The 19,228-nt window shown below is 41.4% G+C and overlaps 1 protein-coding gene across 4 annotated transcripts in view; it reads right to left on the bottom strand.

Annotated features, from left to right (window-relative positions):
• Window positions 1-246: 246 nt before the first annotated feature.
• The window catches only part of LOC101280127 (protein argonaute-4), a 46,071-nt gene continuing 27,089 nt past the window's right edge, over window positions 247-19,228 (bottom strand). For all 4 annotated transcript variants that reach the window (XM_004266471.4, XM_033422155.2, XM_049697771.1 and 1 more), the window contains 7 exons: window positions 18,887-19,071; window positions 17,660-17,819; window positions 14,040-14,355; window positions 13,755-13,889; window positions 6,818-6,919; window positions 6,364-6,563; window positions 247-4,281 (listed from right to left, as the gene is read on the bottom strand). In XM_004266471.4, the coding sequence (XP_004266519.1) occupies window positions 4,173-4,281; window positions 6,364-6,563; window positions 6,818-6,919; window positions 13,755-13,889; window positions 14,040-14,355; window positions 17,660-17,819; window positions 18,887-19,071 (1,207 nt within the window). In that variant the 3' untranslated portion in view covers window positions 247-4,172. The remainder of the gene's footprint in view (window positions 4,282-6,363; window positions 6,564-6,817; window positions 6,920-13,754; window positions 13,890-14,039; window positions 14,356-17,659; window positions 17,820-18,886; window positions 19,072-19,228) is intronic.

Here is a 19,228-nt window from a genome sequence, read left to right on the forward strand (position 1 = left end):
CTCATTGTTCTTCTTTCTCAAATTTCTTATACCGAGGAAACTGTTTATAAAAAGTAAGCATGGGGAATTCCCCGGCGGCCCAGTGGTTAGGACTCTGTGCTTTCACTGCCGAAGGTGTGGGTTCAATTCCTGGTTGAGAAACAAAGATCCCACAAGCTGTGCGGTGTGGCCAAAAAAAAAAAAAAGTAACCATATGTATTGCTATTACAGTATACGCTATATTTATTAGACAATTGACAAGAAAAACAATGTTTGGCACAAGAATGCCAATTTATTCTTTTATGGACACATGAACACAAAATATCCCTGCAGGCCAAAAAAAAATTGCAAAATTTAAACAACCATCATCTTATCTCAACTCGGGGATACCACCCCTCCCTTAATAGTTTAGAAAGTACCTCGTATTGCTAGAGACATACATCCAGTCCAAATTTAATAAAATACATTTTAGAACATTACAGGCCTAACAATATAGAAACAAAAATGACACCATTAGTCAAATGAACAAATGCAAACATTTTTCAGCTACTAGACATAGAAAGAGCATGAATATGTCAATAGCAAGGGGTACGAAAATGGTTAATCGATAACAAGATCTTCCCTTTAATTTTACAAGGAAAAATCCTTGGAGTTGAAGCAGTATTGATACAATGCCCTCAGCCTCCACTTTCTTAAAATGAAAGCAGAGCTACCACCTTGCTATTGAGCAAGAAAATCTTACAGCACATCCACAAAGGGTTGCTAGGGCAGGGCGGAGAGGGTGAGCCTGGTTAAACAGTGGATTACCTTTTCCCACAGGAAGGGTAGGTAGCTGAGCCAGGTAGGTAAGCTCTGATATAGGCTGGGCACCAGATCCTAAAATACAGACCATACAGAATATGTCTGCTTGTAAATCATCACCTTTGGAAGCAGCAAATAGAATTTACAGTAAGAATGAATATGTTCTGCCTGCCCAGACAGCTGGGCAGCTAGTTCACTCTACAGCTAACAACAACAACAAAACATAATTGGTTCAACATTTGGATTTTCACCACTCTTTTAATGTCCCCGTGCCTTATCCCAAAATTGTTAACTCTTTAGCATTGCTACATTTAAATCTTTCACACCACATGACAGTGCCTGAACAGGCTGCATTAAAAAAAAACCAAACAGCCTACACCTACTTCTAGAGAATGCACACCTCCCATTGATTGACACATGCATAATGATTCAGTCAGTCCCAAGGGGTTAACGTGTTCAAATTGTCAAGCCGAATTAAAACTATGCATTCAGACCTGCTTGCAATGAGTATTGCTGCAACTCGGATTCTGCAGTAATTACCTCTTAAAGATTCACCGCTCAGCAAGTTTTTTCCAACAATCCTAATTCTTCTATATTTCTTTCCTTTTGTCCAAAACGGCAGCATTAAACCTTCAAAGGTACTGTTTTCCTATAAAAATAGGCCTCCCGGCTTTTCCTCCACCACTACACTGATTTGCCCCAGTGTACTAGGACTGACTGAGGTCTTACAAACTACAGTTCAAGGTCGAGTGTATAGCCCGTCTGCAAGCACGTCAGGGCTTCCTGGCACTCCGCCTTGCTCCCTGCTCCATACATGCCAGGAGATGGTGAGAAGTGACGCTTCTTCTGTGCATTGTTAACAAGCAAGTCCGAGGCACTCAAGTGCAGATGGGGTGCCCACTGGCCAGCCAGCCAGCCACCAAGAGTTCTTCACATCCTGGACTCCAGCAAGTCATCCTTTTCCTAGAGGAAACTTCGGTTTTTCCTCCTCTTGTATCCAGGGTGGCCAAGCTGAAGGGTATTTTCTGTGCTCTCCCTGAACAAGTGTGAATAAAAAGCAGCAGCCAGCCCCTCACCAACGTGTCCTGATTTGTGTGTCCAAGTGAGGTATTTGCAAAAAAGGAAAATCTTAAGAAATTAACATCTGCCATCTTCTTCACTCCTGCCTTTGTTGTGCCTCAGTTACAGAGCTTGCTTTCATCCCACTCTATGAAGAGAACAAGGACGTCTGCACTTGTATCTTAATGAGCTTTAGGACTCCATATACATTATAAAACTCTGAGACCAGTCTCAGCAAACACTGGTGGCGCTGCTGATCAACAGCACATGGAAATGTAAACTTTAACGTATTTACAAGCTTGTTTACAAGACTGAAGAAAAACAGTGCTTTATATTGCTGGGATTTTGAGAAGGCTAGTTTAACAGATTTGGACCAGCTAATGAGTTCAAGCAACATCCTTCACCATTAGATCCAGTGTTTCCCCCACCAGCAGTTTCCAGACAGAGGTGGCAAAACCGTTTTACCACACTGCATCTATCTCTTCCCCCAGCACCTTCCTCAGCCATGTGGAGTGGCTCTGGGCCTTTTATCCCTCCTTTCAGCTCTCACTCCTGAGGTTCCAGGACAGAGAATTCCAAGTCAGTAAAATTTGGGCTGGGAAACACTGGCTGGAACTATCAAGACTCTATGTAACTGTTGTCCATTCACAAAGTATTATCTACACTAAATACAAAATACCTTTTCCCCCACATTTTAACTGATGCTTGCTTTAGATCAACTCCCTTTGTTTGGACAAGAAAGGAATCCTCTCTCCCTGTGAACGCAATCCAGAATCTATTAAGAAAAAGCAACCTTTTCTATGCAGTTTTAGTTTAATAAAAGGAAGGAAACCCCACCAAGTACATTTCAGGTTGAAAGAGAAGCAAAAAATTTCCATTACAAGTAATTGTGTGAGTAACCTTGATTCCCAGGGAATAAAGTTTTAAATGCTGGTACATTTTTGCAAGTTGCAGCATCACTCAAGGTACCTTAAGGACTGGCAAAGCCTATTCAATAAGGAAGCATCCTGGTTCTAGCTTAGTTTAAAACAAAGTGACAGGACACCAACTGTGACTATAAAACAGATAAAAAGAATTCTTTAAAAAGGCATGGAGGGCTTCCCTGGTAGCGCAGTGGTTGAGAGTCCGCCTGCCAATGCAGGGGACACAGGTTTGTGCCCCGGTCTGGGAAGATCCCACATGCCGCGGAGCGGCTGGGCCCGTGAGCCATGGCCGCTGAGCCTGCGCGTCCGGAGCCTGTGCTCCGCAACGGGAGAGGCCACAACAGTGAGAGGCCCGCGTACCGCAAAAAAAAAAAAAAAAAAAAAAAAAAGGCATGGAAATATATGCCTTTTCTGACCAGTTTCAAAAATTGTCAGATTATGATCTGTAAGAAATAGCTGATAAAAATCATACCGAAATCTCATCTAAAAAACTACACTGTCAGGGGGAGGAAGAGGAGGGACTTTAAAAAATGTTTATTGCCAAAGTTAACTTGCTATGAGAAAAGTTAAAAAATCATTTAGATCTAACAAACCACACAGCAGCATAAAATGGGCATTTTTGAAAACTCTGAAAAATACTAAAAGCTAATTTTTTTCAAAGAGGGGGAAACATGAGTACTTTTTACCATGGCAGTGTTATCTGTCACCATGACATGCATCACATGTGTTACACATTCACAAAAGTCAACCAAATAAGAGAACTGCCTGTCTGAATCTGCAGCCAAATATAGTGCAATTGCCTGGCAGCCTGTACTTGCACCAGCACAAGTCTGTAGAGATCAATACATAAAGTAGTAAAACTAATAAAACTCTGTAAAACTTTCAAAAGTTAATGCTCGTTAAAGGCATTTACAGTGGCGAAGTCAGAAATCTCCATTAAAAAGCCTATTGACCCACACAATTAAATAGTTACACTGAACTGAAGTAGATTGGTTTTTCTCTCCCATTTATGCATATACCCCACTCGACGAATACAGAAAAAAGGAATAAGCTTCTCTTGTAAGACTAGAGGGATGCGGTGAACACCACAGCTAGCAAAATAGTCCATAGAAACCTTTCTCATAAAGTCCTTTAGAAAGTTCAGGCTGATTAGCCTTTGCATGATGAGGTAAAAATTCAGTCCAGTGCATCAGAAAAGATAATCAATGAGTATCTATTACTTTAAAAAAATGGCTCAATTTTGTTGATGCATCAGACAGTGCTGCGAAGTATAGATTCAGTGCAACTATTCTGAGTTGCTGGTAGAGGACCACCTGAAGTCAACTTGGCTCTCTCTAGAGGCAGTAGGCGTTTGAAACATTTTGAGCCTGCATGGTGTGCCAAACTGGTTGAGTTCTTTTTCTGAGACTCTCAGGCAAAATACATCGTGTGCTGGGTATCATGGTGGATCTGCACAGCTTTAGCCAAGGCCTGAGGATCTCGGCCATTGCTTTGTCCTGACACATGACTGCCTTCCGCACTGTAAAGAAAAGAAAGCAAAAAAACCAAGAGTGACAAAAGACCACTTCAAACTCCACATGTTTCAAATAGCATGAATAGTACTAGAGTCAAGATCTTGGGCTCAAGGTGTGGCTCCTTAAATAATTTGTAACGTCTCTCTAAACATCAGTTTGCTCAACTGAAAATGCAATACAACTTATTTAATGGGCTGCTGCAATTAATTAGAATAATGTCTGCAAAGACCAAATCTTCAACAGTGCCTACACAAGGACTTCCATTTGTCTGCTATGTCTGGTTAATGCCTACTTGTCCTTTAGGCTTCAGTCAAATGTCATTTCCCCCAAAGAAATCTTCCCTGATTCTGAAGTTCAGGTCAGAGCCACCTGGAATATACTTTCACAGAATCCTCTACATTTATTTTATTTGAAAGATTATTATTTGGATAATTATTTATTTCCCTTACTGGGATGTAACCTCCAAGAAAGCAGCAACTTTGTCTGTCTTACTCACCACTAAATCCCTAGTGCCTGCCACATAGCATTGCCTCAATAACCATTTGTTGAATGGATGAATGAATGAATGAATGAATGTGGTTAGCACAGTGCTGGAACATAACAGATACTCAGCAAATGTTACTATGCCACCAGCCTTTCTTGTCTTCCCCTCACTAGCTATATGACCCTGGACAAGTAACAACTCCTCTGAACTTGATCTTTTAGGGTAACAGTAACAACTTCTGAACATACCTTTTAAGGGCACCATGTGATAAAAGGCTTAGTAAATGGGAAATCACCATCCCTCTTCTGACTTCTCTACTTAAATTATTATTACCCTTATCATCTAGGCTCAAAATCTTAGTCATTTTTTACTTCATCCCCTTCTCTGTCACTCACATCCAATTAACTGTTGAGTAATGTCTATTTTATCCCAGGATTAGCCTTTTACGTTAAACAAAGGTAATCTTGCTCTAACATATTCTTCCAGCTTCATGCCTGCTAGTCCCCTTTCAAATGCTCCAACCAAAGAAAACTTGCTATTGTTCAAACATGTCACTTGTCTTCTCTTCTTTGTGTCCATTATTCCCTCTGCCTGGAAAATTCTTTTCTCTTCTTTGTAGAGCCAAATCCTACCCATCCAGCTATGAAATCTCTAACAGACTTTCCTCTGATGTCCAATTGCACTTTCATCTATACTGCTATGGGCTAATTGTCAGTTTTATGTTTGCGTGTATTGTATCCCATACTGAAGCATAAAATCCCAGGAAACATGTCTTCCTCAACTTACAGTTTTTAGTACCTAGTACAGTGTTGGGCACACAGGCAATACCTAGTAAATGTGTTGAATGAATATGTATATTACAGAATGGAAGGTACAAAGCCACAGCTGGGCATTTTCCATCATAGCGTACTTTCAACCCGTACAGAAATAGACTTGCAGTGGAATGTCTACTATTTAACAGCTGAATTCGGACTTGGGGAAGAGCCCAGAAACAGCTACACTTCACAGATGGTCATTTGGAAAAAAAAATTTAACGCAGAAAGCTTGTTTAGTTATTTAATAGTAGCTCAATAACAGGTCAATATCTCTGATTCTCCTGAGATCCTTATTTGGGGGTGAGAATGGTCTGGTACCCTACCTGTTCCCGACACAAACCCAGGTTCCCTCTGATACATCCTCCAAGACTGTACTGAAAGTAAAGTGAACTGGTCAGGACTTCCCCCTTGCATGAAGTGGAATCCACAGGCCTGTGACTGCTCTGACTGGAGCCAGGGCACTGGGCTGGACATCTTTTGAGGCTGCTTAGGACCTGAGCAGAACTGAAATGCATTTGGCTCTATGGGAAATCCACAGGCAGTTTCAAATGAGACTGCTTTTTGGGGCAGACTTTAGACACATCATACAAGTATGAACAAGCCTGGGCAATTTTTGGACCAAAAGTCACATTATCAGCTCTTAAAGGCATATGCAATTTTATCTGCTCCTTGAAATGTAAACCCTAAAAGGAAGTTTAACTCTTCCTAAAGGTTTTCTATAGTAGCTCATTTTTTTTAATATGCTGCTAAACACAGACAGAAAGATTTTATTTGCCTGAGAAACTTGCCTGTCATGATCTTTATCCACCAGATGATACCTTGCTCTGAATGCTACAAGGCGGGCATAATAGGCAGGGGCTGGAATAGAGACTGAGCGTGTGCACCGCACATAGGTATGACATAGCTGGTAAGTTAGTAACTGGAGCTCATCTGCGGTGAAGCAGTTGTCATCCCACAAGACCTGGTAATGTGAAGGACGGCTGGTTCCCTGGAGAAAGAGTTTTATGATTAATGTCTCTGACATGGGTTGATGACCTGAGAGATTTGAAACCTACTTAAATTCAGAAATATTCCTGCCTAGCACACGTACAAGCAGATACCTAGACCAAAAGATAACAGTTCTAGGATACAAGCATTAACAAAGTTATGTACAGTGTTTAATAACAAGTCTACTCAAGCTAGTTGCTGAATTTGCAAACACCTCCCTATCAAATCAAAGACCTGGACTAGCTTCCAAATTACCTGAATTCCTGCATGACTACAGAGGTAAAAGTCAAACTCAGATGGATGTGTGATGGTGCTATCCACGGTAGTGCCTGCTGGTACATTGCCACTTTTCCCCACCTAAAAAAAAAAAAAAAAGTGTCATTAGTCATCAAAGGGCTAAATTGAGCTCAAGCCATTAGTAACAAGTTAGTATACTGCTCTTAAGGGAACTCTTGAAAATCAGTTTAATTCAAGATGTTGAATTTTCTGTAACTTTCCGTTAGCCCAACTATTTCAACCTTAGATATTTTCTCAAATATACTCCACTGCTTCTCTAAGGGAATCCAGACAAAGAATTATTTTACCTGTGGCTTTGAGCTACATTATTGTCATCTATTTTATAGATGACACTTCGGTGTGTTCACAGAGGGGGAAAAGAAGACATTTAAGATGGATAAGCTTCCTGAGGGCGAAAAAAAATCAGTTTTATTCCTTATTTGGAATAAAAAAAAAAAAACAACTTTCAGTAAAAGTTAAGATGAAGGGGCTTCCCTGGTGGCGCAGTGGTTGAGAGTCCGCCTGCCGATGCAGGGGACACGGGTTCGTGCCCCAGTCCGGGAGGATCCCACATGCTGCGGAGCGGCTGGGCCCGTGAGCCACGGCCGCTGAGCCTGCGCGTCCGCAACGGGAGAGGCCACAACAGTGAGAGGCCCGCGTACCACAAAAAAAAAAAAAAAAGTTAAGATGAAGGAATCTGTGAACTGGTTCACCAGGTTCAACAAAATTAATACTTTTACAGGATCAATAAAAGAATTCACTGGCACATGTATTGTCAGGAAGAGTGCATTGAAATGAGAATTAGGAAAGCCACAGTTTCTGTTCTAAGCCCAGCCTTGTAACTACATACCTTGAACAAAGCCTCAATCTAATCATCCATAAAATTAGGTGATGATCTCTGATACTTTTAAAATTCTAAAGTTCTTCTAGAGCCAAATTCTGAAATCAAACTTCTAGAAAAGCAGAGAGGAGAACTTCAAGGAAAGGAATTAAATCTTGCTATTTGGTCAGTTTTCATCCACTTCTGCTGTACACATGGGTTCCACACGAGGTAGTACATTTAGCATATTGGCACAGATGTGATGGGAATTTATTTGGCTCCATTCTAACTATTGTTAACTTCAGCTGAAGATCATGCACCAATGCATATAATAACAACATACATGAGTATAGAAAAGTCTCATTCCATGAAATTCACATGTGACCTGGGGTACTTAGCCGGACAAGAGGAAATGTAACTGAGCTACAATCATTCTAGTATTGTTTCCCAAAGTGTATGCTTTAGAAATATTAGTTCTGCAGGATGTGTTTAGGTGTTTCATGGTCAAATAAATTTGAGTGATATGGGGTTAAACCACAGTTGAAAGGTTTTTCTATTGTATGACTTCTCAGAACCTTTATCTAGTAACGTATAATCTTTAAGAGGGAGATGGAGTATACAGCATTTCCCAAACTTATTTGACCATAGAATCCCTTTTTAAAAATCTCTTGGAATCTACAGATGAGAACCTAAAGAGGTGCTGCCCTGGGGAAAAGGGGGTCCAGGCATGTTCATTTCAATAATTATTGCTTGAGCACCATGTGCAAGGCTCTGCAACAGATGCTGGGGATGAGAGACAGAGTCACAGAGAGAACTAAAGAACCTGCCCTCCTGCTCTTCATGAAAGTCACAGGCAATGCACTGCAATGCAATGTAATAAGGGCCTTATGGAAGGCACTGGGAAAAGCTGGTGGGAGGAAATGGTTGAGCCATGCCTTATAGGATAAGTACAGGTTGGATGGAGGGGACAGAATGAAAATGGAAACATTCCAATACCCCTTGCAGTCAGGAATGGATAAACAAACTGTGGTCCATCTACATCACAAAATACTACTCAGCAATAAAAAAGGAACAAACTACCGATACACACAATAACGTGGATGAATCCCAAATGCATTATGCTAAGTAAAAGAAGCCAGACCAAAGGCTATGACTTCTTTTCATATGACATACTGGGAAAAACAAAACTATAGGGACGGAATATACATCAGTGGTTGTCAGGGGCTGTAGGTAAGGGAAAGGGTTGACTACAAAAGGGCATAAGAGAGTTTTTATGTGTGACAGAATCATTCTATATATTAAGGTGGTAGTTTTACACAACTGTATGCATTTGTCAAGACATGCAGAACAGTATGCTAAAAATAGTGAATTTTACTGTGTCTATATTATATCTTATTATAAAAATAATGCGGAAAAAAAGGTGGGATGGATGTGGTCATTCCAGGGATAAAAATACACAATGTATATGGGAAATGGAAATAGTCACATTGCTAATGGAAGGTGTATGGGGGCATGGTGAAAGATCAAACTAAATGTGTTTTGGCTACCGTGGGAAAACACGGAGCACCATAAGGAAGCATCTGGTAGGCAACAGGGGTAACATGAAGATTTTTGAGCAGTGGAGTGGCAGGATAAGATCTGTATTTTAAAAACCTAGCCCTCAGAATGGCCATCATCAAAAAATCTAGAAACAATAAATGCTGGAGAGGGTGTGGAGAAAAGGGAACACTCTTGCACTGTTGGTGGGAATGTAAATTGATACAGCCACTGTGGAGAACAGTATGGAGGTTCCTTAAAAAACTACAAATAGAACTACCATACGACCCAGGAATCCCACTACTGGGCATATACCCTGAGAAAACCATAATTCAAAAAGACACATGTACCACAATGTTCATTGCAGTTCTATTTACAATAGCCCGGAGATGGAAACAACCTAAGTGTCCATTATTGGATGAATGGATAAAGAAGATGTGGCACATATATACAATGGAATATTACTCAGCCATAAAAAGAAACGAAATTGAGCTATTTGTAATATGGTGGATAGACCTAGAGTCTGTCATACAGAGTGAAGTAAGTCAGAAAGAGAAAGACAAATACCGTATGCTAACACATATATATGGAATTTAAGAAAAAAAAATGTCATGAAGAACCTAGGGGTAAGACAGGAATAAAGACACAGACCTACTAGAGAATGGACTTGAGGATATGGGGAGGGGGAAGGGTAAGCTGTGACAAAGCGTGAGAGAGGCATGGACATATATACACTACCAAACGTAAGGTAGATAGCTAGTGGGAAGCAGTTGCATAGCACAGGGAGATCAGCTCGGTGCTTTGTGACCGCCTGGAGGGGTGGGATAGGAAGGGTGGGAGGGAGGGAGACGCAAGAGGGAAAAAAAAAAAAGAAAGATCTAATTTCAAACAAACAAACAAACAAACAAACAAAACCTAGCCCTGACAGTAGGTGGAGGATGCATTTGTGAAGGAGGAATGGAGACAGGGAGACTGCGAGGAGTCTCCTGCAGTACTGAAGAGTTCTGCCTAGGGCAGATGGAACACACAAGAGGAAGAGTTGAGCCAAGAGATTTCAGGGCAGAACACAGAGAATTGTTTGACCCACTGAACATGGGAAGCGGGGACAGGAAGAGAGGAGAAGAATTTAAAGACAACTCCGAAGTTTCTCACTTGGCTGACTAATATATAGTGATGCCAAGCAACAGAAGAATAGTAAAATTGGGGGAGGAATAGCTTTTAGATGCGGATAAAACAATAAGGAGAAGGTTTAGATGTGCTTTGCTTGAAATGCCTGTGGTAGATTGTATCACTGGTGCCAAATATTCCCATGCCCCTCCCTGGGGGAGGATTATACATCCCTACCCAATTAACTCAGAAGTGGCCATGTAACTTCCTTTGGCTAATAAAATGTGATGTGAAATGTGCTACTTCTGGGCAGAAGCTTTAACAGCCAGCATATGGCTTGTCATGTATCTTTTTTCCCCTCTACTACAATGACTGGTGAAGTTCCAGACAGATGCTTCTTCTCTGTCAGCCTAGGTTCCAGAGGGAGGACAGCGAGGTCCCAGCCGTAGCAGTGCCACAATGAATGTGTAATGTGAACAAGAAATAAATCTTAGTAAGCCACTAAGACTTTGGAGTCTTTTGTTACCACAGCACAGCCTAGCCTATCTTGACTGATACAATGCCTACAGAGCATCTAAGTAAACTGGTAGACAGTTAGAAGTGCAGATCAGGAGCTGCATAGAAAATCTGGGGCTGGAAATACAGATTTAGGAATCTATAAGCAAGTACGTGAATCTGGAAAAGTAGGTGAGACTAAGGGAGTTGAAATTGAGAAGAGAAGAGAGAAATATGAAATGCCAGGAAGCATCAATGTTTAATGGACAGAGGAAGAAGAGGAGTCAAAGAAAGCCTATAGAGGTAGGTAGTGAGCCTGGAAAATCATATTGCTAAGGCCAAAGAAGGCAAACATCCATAAGTGCTTCAAAGAGGTCAGTGTGGGAATTTGACAAGATATCGCTGGATTCAAAATGAGCAAGTCATTGAGAGAACGACCTCAGTGGAGTCAGTGAAATAAAAGTCAGGCAACAGAGAACTGAAGTATTATGTGAGAAGATACAAAAAGAAAATCAAGTCTTTTTTTCCTATAAGTTTGGTCATGAAAGGGAGGAAAGAAAAAATGGCAGGTAGATTGAGGGAGAAGGGAAGTTTTGAGGGAGACTGAGGAAGAGTTGAGAAACTTTAAAAGGTGAGGAGAGAGAAGCAACGGAATGGGGAAAACTGAAATTTGGAAAAAAAATGGATAATTGATGAAGTGAGGCTCTAAAGAAGGCAGAAAGCATTAAAAACAAAAGCATAGGTGGAGGGAAAAAGAGCATAGGTGGAGAGATTAGCCTCTGAGATTCAAGGAAGAAAATAAGAAAACACAGATTTAGCTAAATTTGAAAGTAAAGGGGAGGAAACCGAGAAAATTCATGCCTTCTTAATTTTGTTTTCTGGAGGAAACAGAAGGTTATTCTATTGTTGGCAATGTAAATTGTTGGCAACGAATGCTTCATGGATGGGGTTGAGGACTTGAGAAGAGTATAAAGGTTTAGAACAGATGTTATGGGGAATACGATAAATGAAAAGAAATTGCAGCATCAAAGGCCTGGCTGAGATTTGCTGTCAAGAACTTGAATTATGGTTCCTTATTAAATAAATGACTTTTTTCCTCAGCAACCTCAATCAGCCTAAGACTAGCAGCAAAAGAAATGGGCAAGTACACTAATTCAGAGTTGGAGACTGGCAAGAGGCATGTTTAGAGAATTGAAGATGCTGGTGTCAGGGGTGCAAAGTAGACCAAGGATTGGGACTGTCAATCTTCAAAGGTCAGGAGTGACACTGGATGGTCAAGAACAAAGCTATGAGATAGCTTGGGGGTTTAGAAAGAGAGTCCAGGTCCTAAAGTTACATGATAGCAAGTCAACAGCGGGATGGGGTATGACTATGCAGTAAAGGAGGGGATGGCAGGATGTTTTGTGCCCAGAGCTCGGTCAAGAACTCAGAGAATTTGAATTAGCAGAATTTAAGAAGTATTACCAAGTCAGAGTTTGACAATTTGGAAGACAGTATTTTGAATCTGAGCTGATTGGTGGACCTGTGGCCCAAGGGTAAAACCTTAGTTCTCTAATGATTCAGAAAACAAGAAGAAACAGCTCAGCCTTGGATTAGAGACAGAAACTCTAATGTGGGAGCATGTGGGACTTCCCTGGTGGTGCAGTGGTTAAGAATCCGCCTGCCAATGCAGGGGACACAGGTTTGAGCCCTAGTCCAGGAAGATCCCACATGCCGCGGAGCAACTAAGCCTGTGCGCCACAACTACTGAAGTCCGCGCACCTAGACCTCGTGTTCCGCAACAAGAGAAGCCACTGCAATGAGAAGCCCACACACTGCCAGGAAGAGAAGCCCCCACTCACCGCAACTAGAGAAAACCCGCGTGCAGCAACAAAGACCCAACGCAGCCAAAAAGTAATTAATTAATTAATTAAAAAGAAAAATCTAATCCTTAAAAAAATAAAACAAACTAAGCGTGTACTAGAAAACAGTGGGAGTGACCCACAAGGCGACAAGATCAGGAAACAGAAAGAACTGGTCTCTCTGGGAGTGGATCAGGGAGGGCCTGAAAAAGTTGAAGTAATGTCATAGAAAAGATCATAGAAGTAAAGTCATCCAACACTGTGTACCTAAAATTTACCTAGTTTACACATTAATACCAGATTATAAAAAGGTTACACAAAATGCCTTTTATCAAATGCTGGAAACTGTACCCAAAATTAACATTCATTTACTAAGTTAATCCTTAACAACAACCCTGTGAAATAGGTATTGTTCTTACCACACTTTACAGTTAGAACATTACGGCTTAGAGAAGTTAACCTGCCCATGGTTAGTAAATGTGACATCATAGGCATTCAAAGTGTGTACCCTAAGAATCCCCTAAACTGATGTAAAATCATTTGGAAGAGAAATTTTCTTTATACCCTAGAACCATGCCTTAGGCGCTGGTAGCAAAAAATAGCAAATGGCAATAAAGTCCAAGTAGTAAACCTTCCCTTTGGAGGTTTCCTGTATCACCATAGTGTACATAGCTTTTTTTAACTTCTCCCTCTAAAAACTCCAGAAACCAGTATTGCTGTCACATAAGAGAAATATTCAGTCTTGAAACCTGTATCATTCAAAATTGCTCATCTAAGCTCAACTGGAGTTAGTATGCTTATTAAATTATTATTAGGCACTTCTGCTTTAAAAAAAAAAAACTATATGTATGCCTACTCAAAAACACATTCACAGGACTTCCCTGGTGGTCCAGTCAGTAAGACTCTGCGCTCCCAATGCAGGGGGGCTGGGTTCAATCCCTGGACGGGGAACTAGATCCTGCATGCATGTGCAACTAAGAGTTCGCATGCTGCAATGAAGATCCTGCATGCCGCAACAAAGACCCGGCACAGCCAAAATAAATAAATAAATATTTTTAAAAAACCGAAAACATATTCACTTGCATCAGATAATAAAGCTTATCCTATGTGTTCTTACCCTCTCTGTTTTATCTGCACAGAAGAGTCGTGTGTGATGTCTTTTCTGCACCACAATATAGGTTATTCCTGGCCGGTAATCTTCTTCCAAACTAATACATGCCTTTCGAATTGCTATTAGTTCTGGCCAAGCTACCTAGGAGTTAGAAACAAAATGATGTTTAATTGAGAACTTGCCAATCTCTCAGGCATCTCTCAGATCTGATTTACTTGGAGTGGCAGATGGGAGGAAACTCCATCAGATACCTAGAAGCCCCAGAAGGCAACTATGGGATTAAGAGAGTACCTGTTTCATCTGTCCCTCGGATACCCCTCCACGGTAATAGATGATCCGAGTGGGTTTGAAGCGTGTGGATTTGTAGAACTGGATCAGCAGCTCTCGAACCATGTTAGTAAGGTCCTGGATTACCTCCTGACTATAGAGGAGCTCCTGGGAGATCTCCTGGCGGGACGTCTGCACCCGCACAGTGGCACAGTACCGGCTGGGGTGGCCGTCCATACTGCCAACGACAGCAGCAATGGAAGGCTTCTTCCCATCCCCTGCTGGGGGGTGCGTGACATCCGCTCCCAGGAAGATGACAGGCTGCTGGAACACCGAGGGCCTGCTCAGATTTAAGGAGACATTGCCACTCAGACATATGGATGAAAATGTTTTTGTTTAGCAAGATCACCAGACATAATCACAGGCATAATCTTATGAGAATAAAGACGTGCCCATTGGGAGAGAACTCTAATGCCCACTGAGTATCTGTGCCACCCAGTACAACGAATCTGAACTGACTAAAGAAGCCAACATGGTTCTTCTGCAATAGTGGGAAGGGTAGAGTCAAGAAGAGGACCCAACCCAAATTTAACAAAATCTCTATGTGTAAAGGGAAAACTTTCCCAGAACAGGCTTTCTCGGGATCCTGGGATTTCTACAATGGATACTGAATTGCACAATGTACATGGAACTGGGACAAACCCCCCAATATATGAGACTTAGGGAAGAGAATAAAGTCTATCTCCTTCCCTATTTTATTTTCTCCATGTATTTATCACTTTTACCACATATTTTACTTATTTATTTTATTTATTGTGTACACACACACACACACACAAATGTAAGCTCCATGAAGGCAGGAATTTTGTTTTGCTTTGTCTTGTTCACTGCTGTATCCCTGGTGCCTAAAACACTGCCTTGCTCACAGTTGGCACTCAACTAATATTTGCTAAAATAATGAATTCATTTATTTGGTACTAATTTATCTATGGAATTAAGGAGAAAAATATCATGCATATATTACTTCTCTGGTAAATTCTTTTTTTTTTTTTTTTTTTTTTGCGGTACGCAGGCCTCTCACTGTTGTGGCCTCTCCCGTTGCGGAGCACAGGCTCTGACGCGCAGGCTCAGCGGTCATGGCTCCTGGGCCCAGCCGCTCCGCGGCATGTGGGATCTTCCCGGATCGGGGCACGAACCCGAGGCCCCTGCATCGGCAGGCGGACTCTCAACCACTGCGCCACCAAGGAAGCCTGATTTTTAAAGTATATCTAGGAGGCATCCCAAATCTGACAATCTCATGTAATAGGTACTAAAGACGAGGTTCCATGTGGGCAGAGCCTGGGTTGTATTTCTCTCTATATATATCATCATACAACATGGGTTTGGCATAGTAGGGTATAAGAGCAAATGTATATACATAAGATACATACACAGAACATAATAACAGCTTACATATATTATGTACCAACCACTGTGCTAAGGACTTTACACGTATGAATTCATTTAGTCCTCACAACAATTCTATGAGGGTAGTACAATTATTATCTCAGATTTCCAGGTTTAAAAAATGAGATATAAGAGGATAAGGAACTTGCTCAAGATTACACAGTTAGGAAGTGGTAAAGCTGGAATCCAAACCCAGGAAGCCAGACAAAAAGGTCTGTACTCTATGCCACTATGCTACATTGTTTGGGGTAAAATTAAATCATGCTTTAGGTTAACTTCCCCCATGGTCTGTATACCTCATCTACCAATGTTGCAGGAAGGATTTATTTACCTAGAAGTTTCATTCAAGGACAAAAATGAGAACTGTGATACAACTGTATAAGAGTAAGGCACTCAAATTCACCTTCTTCTCAAGTATGAAAATGACTAATACCACAGACAAAATTTAACTTCCCAAATCACTTCCACATACAGGATTTCACATAAAAACATCGTAGAGTAGACAAGTCAGATATTATCTCAACAGACAAGGAAACTACAAATTAACAAGGAGCTGCCCAATCTAAGAAATGGGCAAAGGACTGAACAGGCCCATCACAAAAGAGGATGTCCACTTAGCCAATAAACATATGAAAATGTGCTTAACATGATTAGTCATCAGAGGATTGCAAATTAAAACCATCATGAGATACTATTACCCCCGGCCAAAATGGCTAAAATTAAAAGGACTGATACCACCAAGTGTTGACAAGAATATGAGCAACTAGAACTCTCAGTGGAAATATAAATTGGTACAACCACTTTGGAAAACTACAGTAGTCCCCCCTTATCTGCAGAGTATGTGTTCCAAGATGCCCAGTGGATGTACCAAATCCTATATCTACTGGTTTTCTTTCCTATCCTAATGGATGGGTAGCATAAACAGCCTAAATACACTGGACAAAGGGATAATTCATGTCCAGGGCTGGATGGAGAGGGAGAGTTCGAGATTTCATTGGGCTACGCAGAATGGCATGCAATTTAAAACTTAAGAATTGGGACTTCCCTGGTGGTGCAGTGGTTAAGAATCCACCTGCCAATGCAGGGGACACGGGTTTGAACCCTGGTCCAGGAATATCCCACATGCCGCGGAGCAACCAAGCCCATGTGCCACAACTACTGAGCCTGCGCTCTAGAGCCCACGAGCCACAACTACGGAGCCCACGTGCCACAACTACTGAGCCCACGTGCCACAACTACTGAAGCCTATGCACCTAGACCTCGTGTTCCACAAGAGAAGCCACCGCAATGAGAAGCCCACACACCACAATGAAGAGTAGGCCCTGCTCGCCGCAACTAGAGAAAGCCCATGCTCAGCAACGAAGACCCAACTCAGCCATAAATAAATAAATAAATTAATTAATTAAAACTGAAGAATTGTTTATTTATGGAATTTTTCCACTTAATATTTTCGGACAGAGGCTGACTGCAGGTAACTGAAACCAGGGAAAGTGAAACTGCAGATAAGGGGGGACTACTGTATTTGATAGTATCTATCAATGCTAAATACATATATTTTCTATAAGTCAGCAATTCCACTCTTGCAAGAGAAAGAGTACTTAATTCCACCAAAAATGTAGAAGACTTGTATAATAAATGTATAAGAATATCTAAAATTTTGTAGTATATTCATAAAATGAAATAATACACAACAAAAAGTAAACTTCTACTTAAAATAGTAACATGAATGAATCTCATAGACATGATATTCAGCAAAAGAAGACAGACACAAAATAGTACATACTGTATGGTTCCATTTATATGAAGTTCAAAAACAGGCAAAACTAGGGAACTCCCTGGCAGGCCAGTGGTTAGGACTCTGAGCTTTCACTGCCAAGGGCGCAGGTTCAATCCCTGGTCGGGGGAACTAAGATCCCACAAGCCGCGGGGTGTAGCCAGAAGAAAAACAGGCAAAACTAATCTATGATGCTGGAAGTCAGAACAGTCAGAACCTTTGGGGGTTATCTATTGGGAAGGGCCACGAGGAAGCCTGATGAGGTGCTGGATGTGTTCTATATTTAACCTGGGTGGTGGTTACATGAGTGCATACATATATAAGAAAAAGTAACCAAGATGTATATTTGAGATTTGTGTGCTTTATTGTAAATTATGTAAGTTAGAGCTTAAGAAACAAATGGAAAAAGAGTTCAGGATCTTACCTTTGATGAGGTACAAGCACGTTGTTAATTCCTCCGAGCTTTGCATTTATCTTCAGGCAAAGGTTGGAAAGGGTTTGAGGTGAGGTCTTCACTACATTTTTTACCTGGACACACTGTGTAGCCATACCCAGGAGGGTATCTCCAACACGTTTCACCTCCGCTACAAAAATAAGTTTATTAATTAATTTAAAAATGTTGATATATTCTCCTGATTACTAAAAGTAGAGGGAAACACCCCCCCACACACATTAACATTTACAGAGTGCCAACTATATACTGAACGTTGTGCTAGATGCTTTTCCTGTGTGGTCCTTTCATCTGCTAAACCCCCAGGGCAATTTTTTTGTTTGGAAGGCTCTCTCCCTACCCTTTTCTTCCCTCCTGCAGGCTTTGAAGCCAGTCCACTTCCTTTATTCTAGCATGCAGCCTGCCGCCACTCACCACTCACTCAAGTCCCTTGAGGTTCCTTTTCCCACAGGACTGGTCTGGCAAAGAAATCAATCTCCCCAGCTCCTCCCTCTCAGTACACACACCAGCCCTCTGAATTCTAAGGGATTTTTTTTTCCTTCCTTCCCCTCCTCCCCCAAACACTACAGATAAAGAGAAGCTAACAAAAGAAACAAATATAGAGAGGCTTGAAGGCATTTTACAAAGTTCAAATGGTTGGTCTACATAGTTTCCAAATCCTTCACTTAGATGATAGCCAAAAGAACTTTGTATCATTCTTCTTATAAGAGATACAAACTAAGCAGCTCCTATTCTGGAAGTGGTAGGCTCCCCCCACTCTGATATTCCTAAATGCTTTTCACCAGGCATTCCAGTTCTCCCCGTTTTGGGGACGACGGTAAAATGGCACTACCCTCATTACCACTGCATTTCCTGCCCACCATCCCACTTCCCCCACATAGGTTGGGTGGGCCATATAGCTGGTTGTGACCAAGAAATTGCAGAAGTTAAGAACCCTCCAGGCTCTCTTTTCTCTCTGCCATGGAGCCAGCAACATCCCAAATAGTGACTGGGTTCCAGAGTGAAAATGATATGATGACATGGAGCAGAGGCTGCAGTCCACCCTCAATGGACACAAAGCAAAAGCAAAAAATAAAACTTTGTTGCTCTGAGCCACTGAGAGTTCGGGATTGTTTGTGACTGCAGCATAACCTAGTTTATCCTGACTGCTACAACTACTACTTGAAATCATCCCTCATTCAACATTAAAGGGGTCCATACCATATACTGGCGTCTTCCCAGGCAAGATAACCACTATTAGCTGTAGGCCCACATATGTCATTTTCAGGTGTTTAAACATGGGCTCCACGCTGTCTGCACCTTGTGCATACTTGCAAAAACATGGCTGACCCTGGATGGGCATTCCTGCATCCTTAGAGATTTTACGGAGCTGGTCAGTGAAACTCCTGTTAAAATAGAACCGGTGGCACAGTGCTTTCATTTCAGGGCACATTCTTAGCATTTATTTCCCTCTAAGATATTTCTTTCAGTTCGGTAAATTCTTAGCCAAATTTAGAAACAAACAAACAAACAAACAAAAAAAACCCATCTTTAACTGGTTGC

The sequence above is a fragment of the Orcinus orca genome, chromosome 1 (assembly GCF_937001465.1).
Source record: "Orcinus orca chromosome 1, mOrcOrc1.1, whole genome shotgun sequence".
NCBI lineage: Eukaryota > Metazoa > Chordata > Mammalia > Artiodactyla > Delphinidae > Orcinus > Orcinus orca.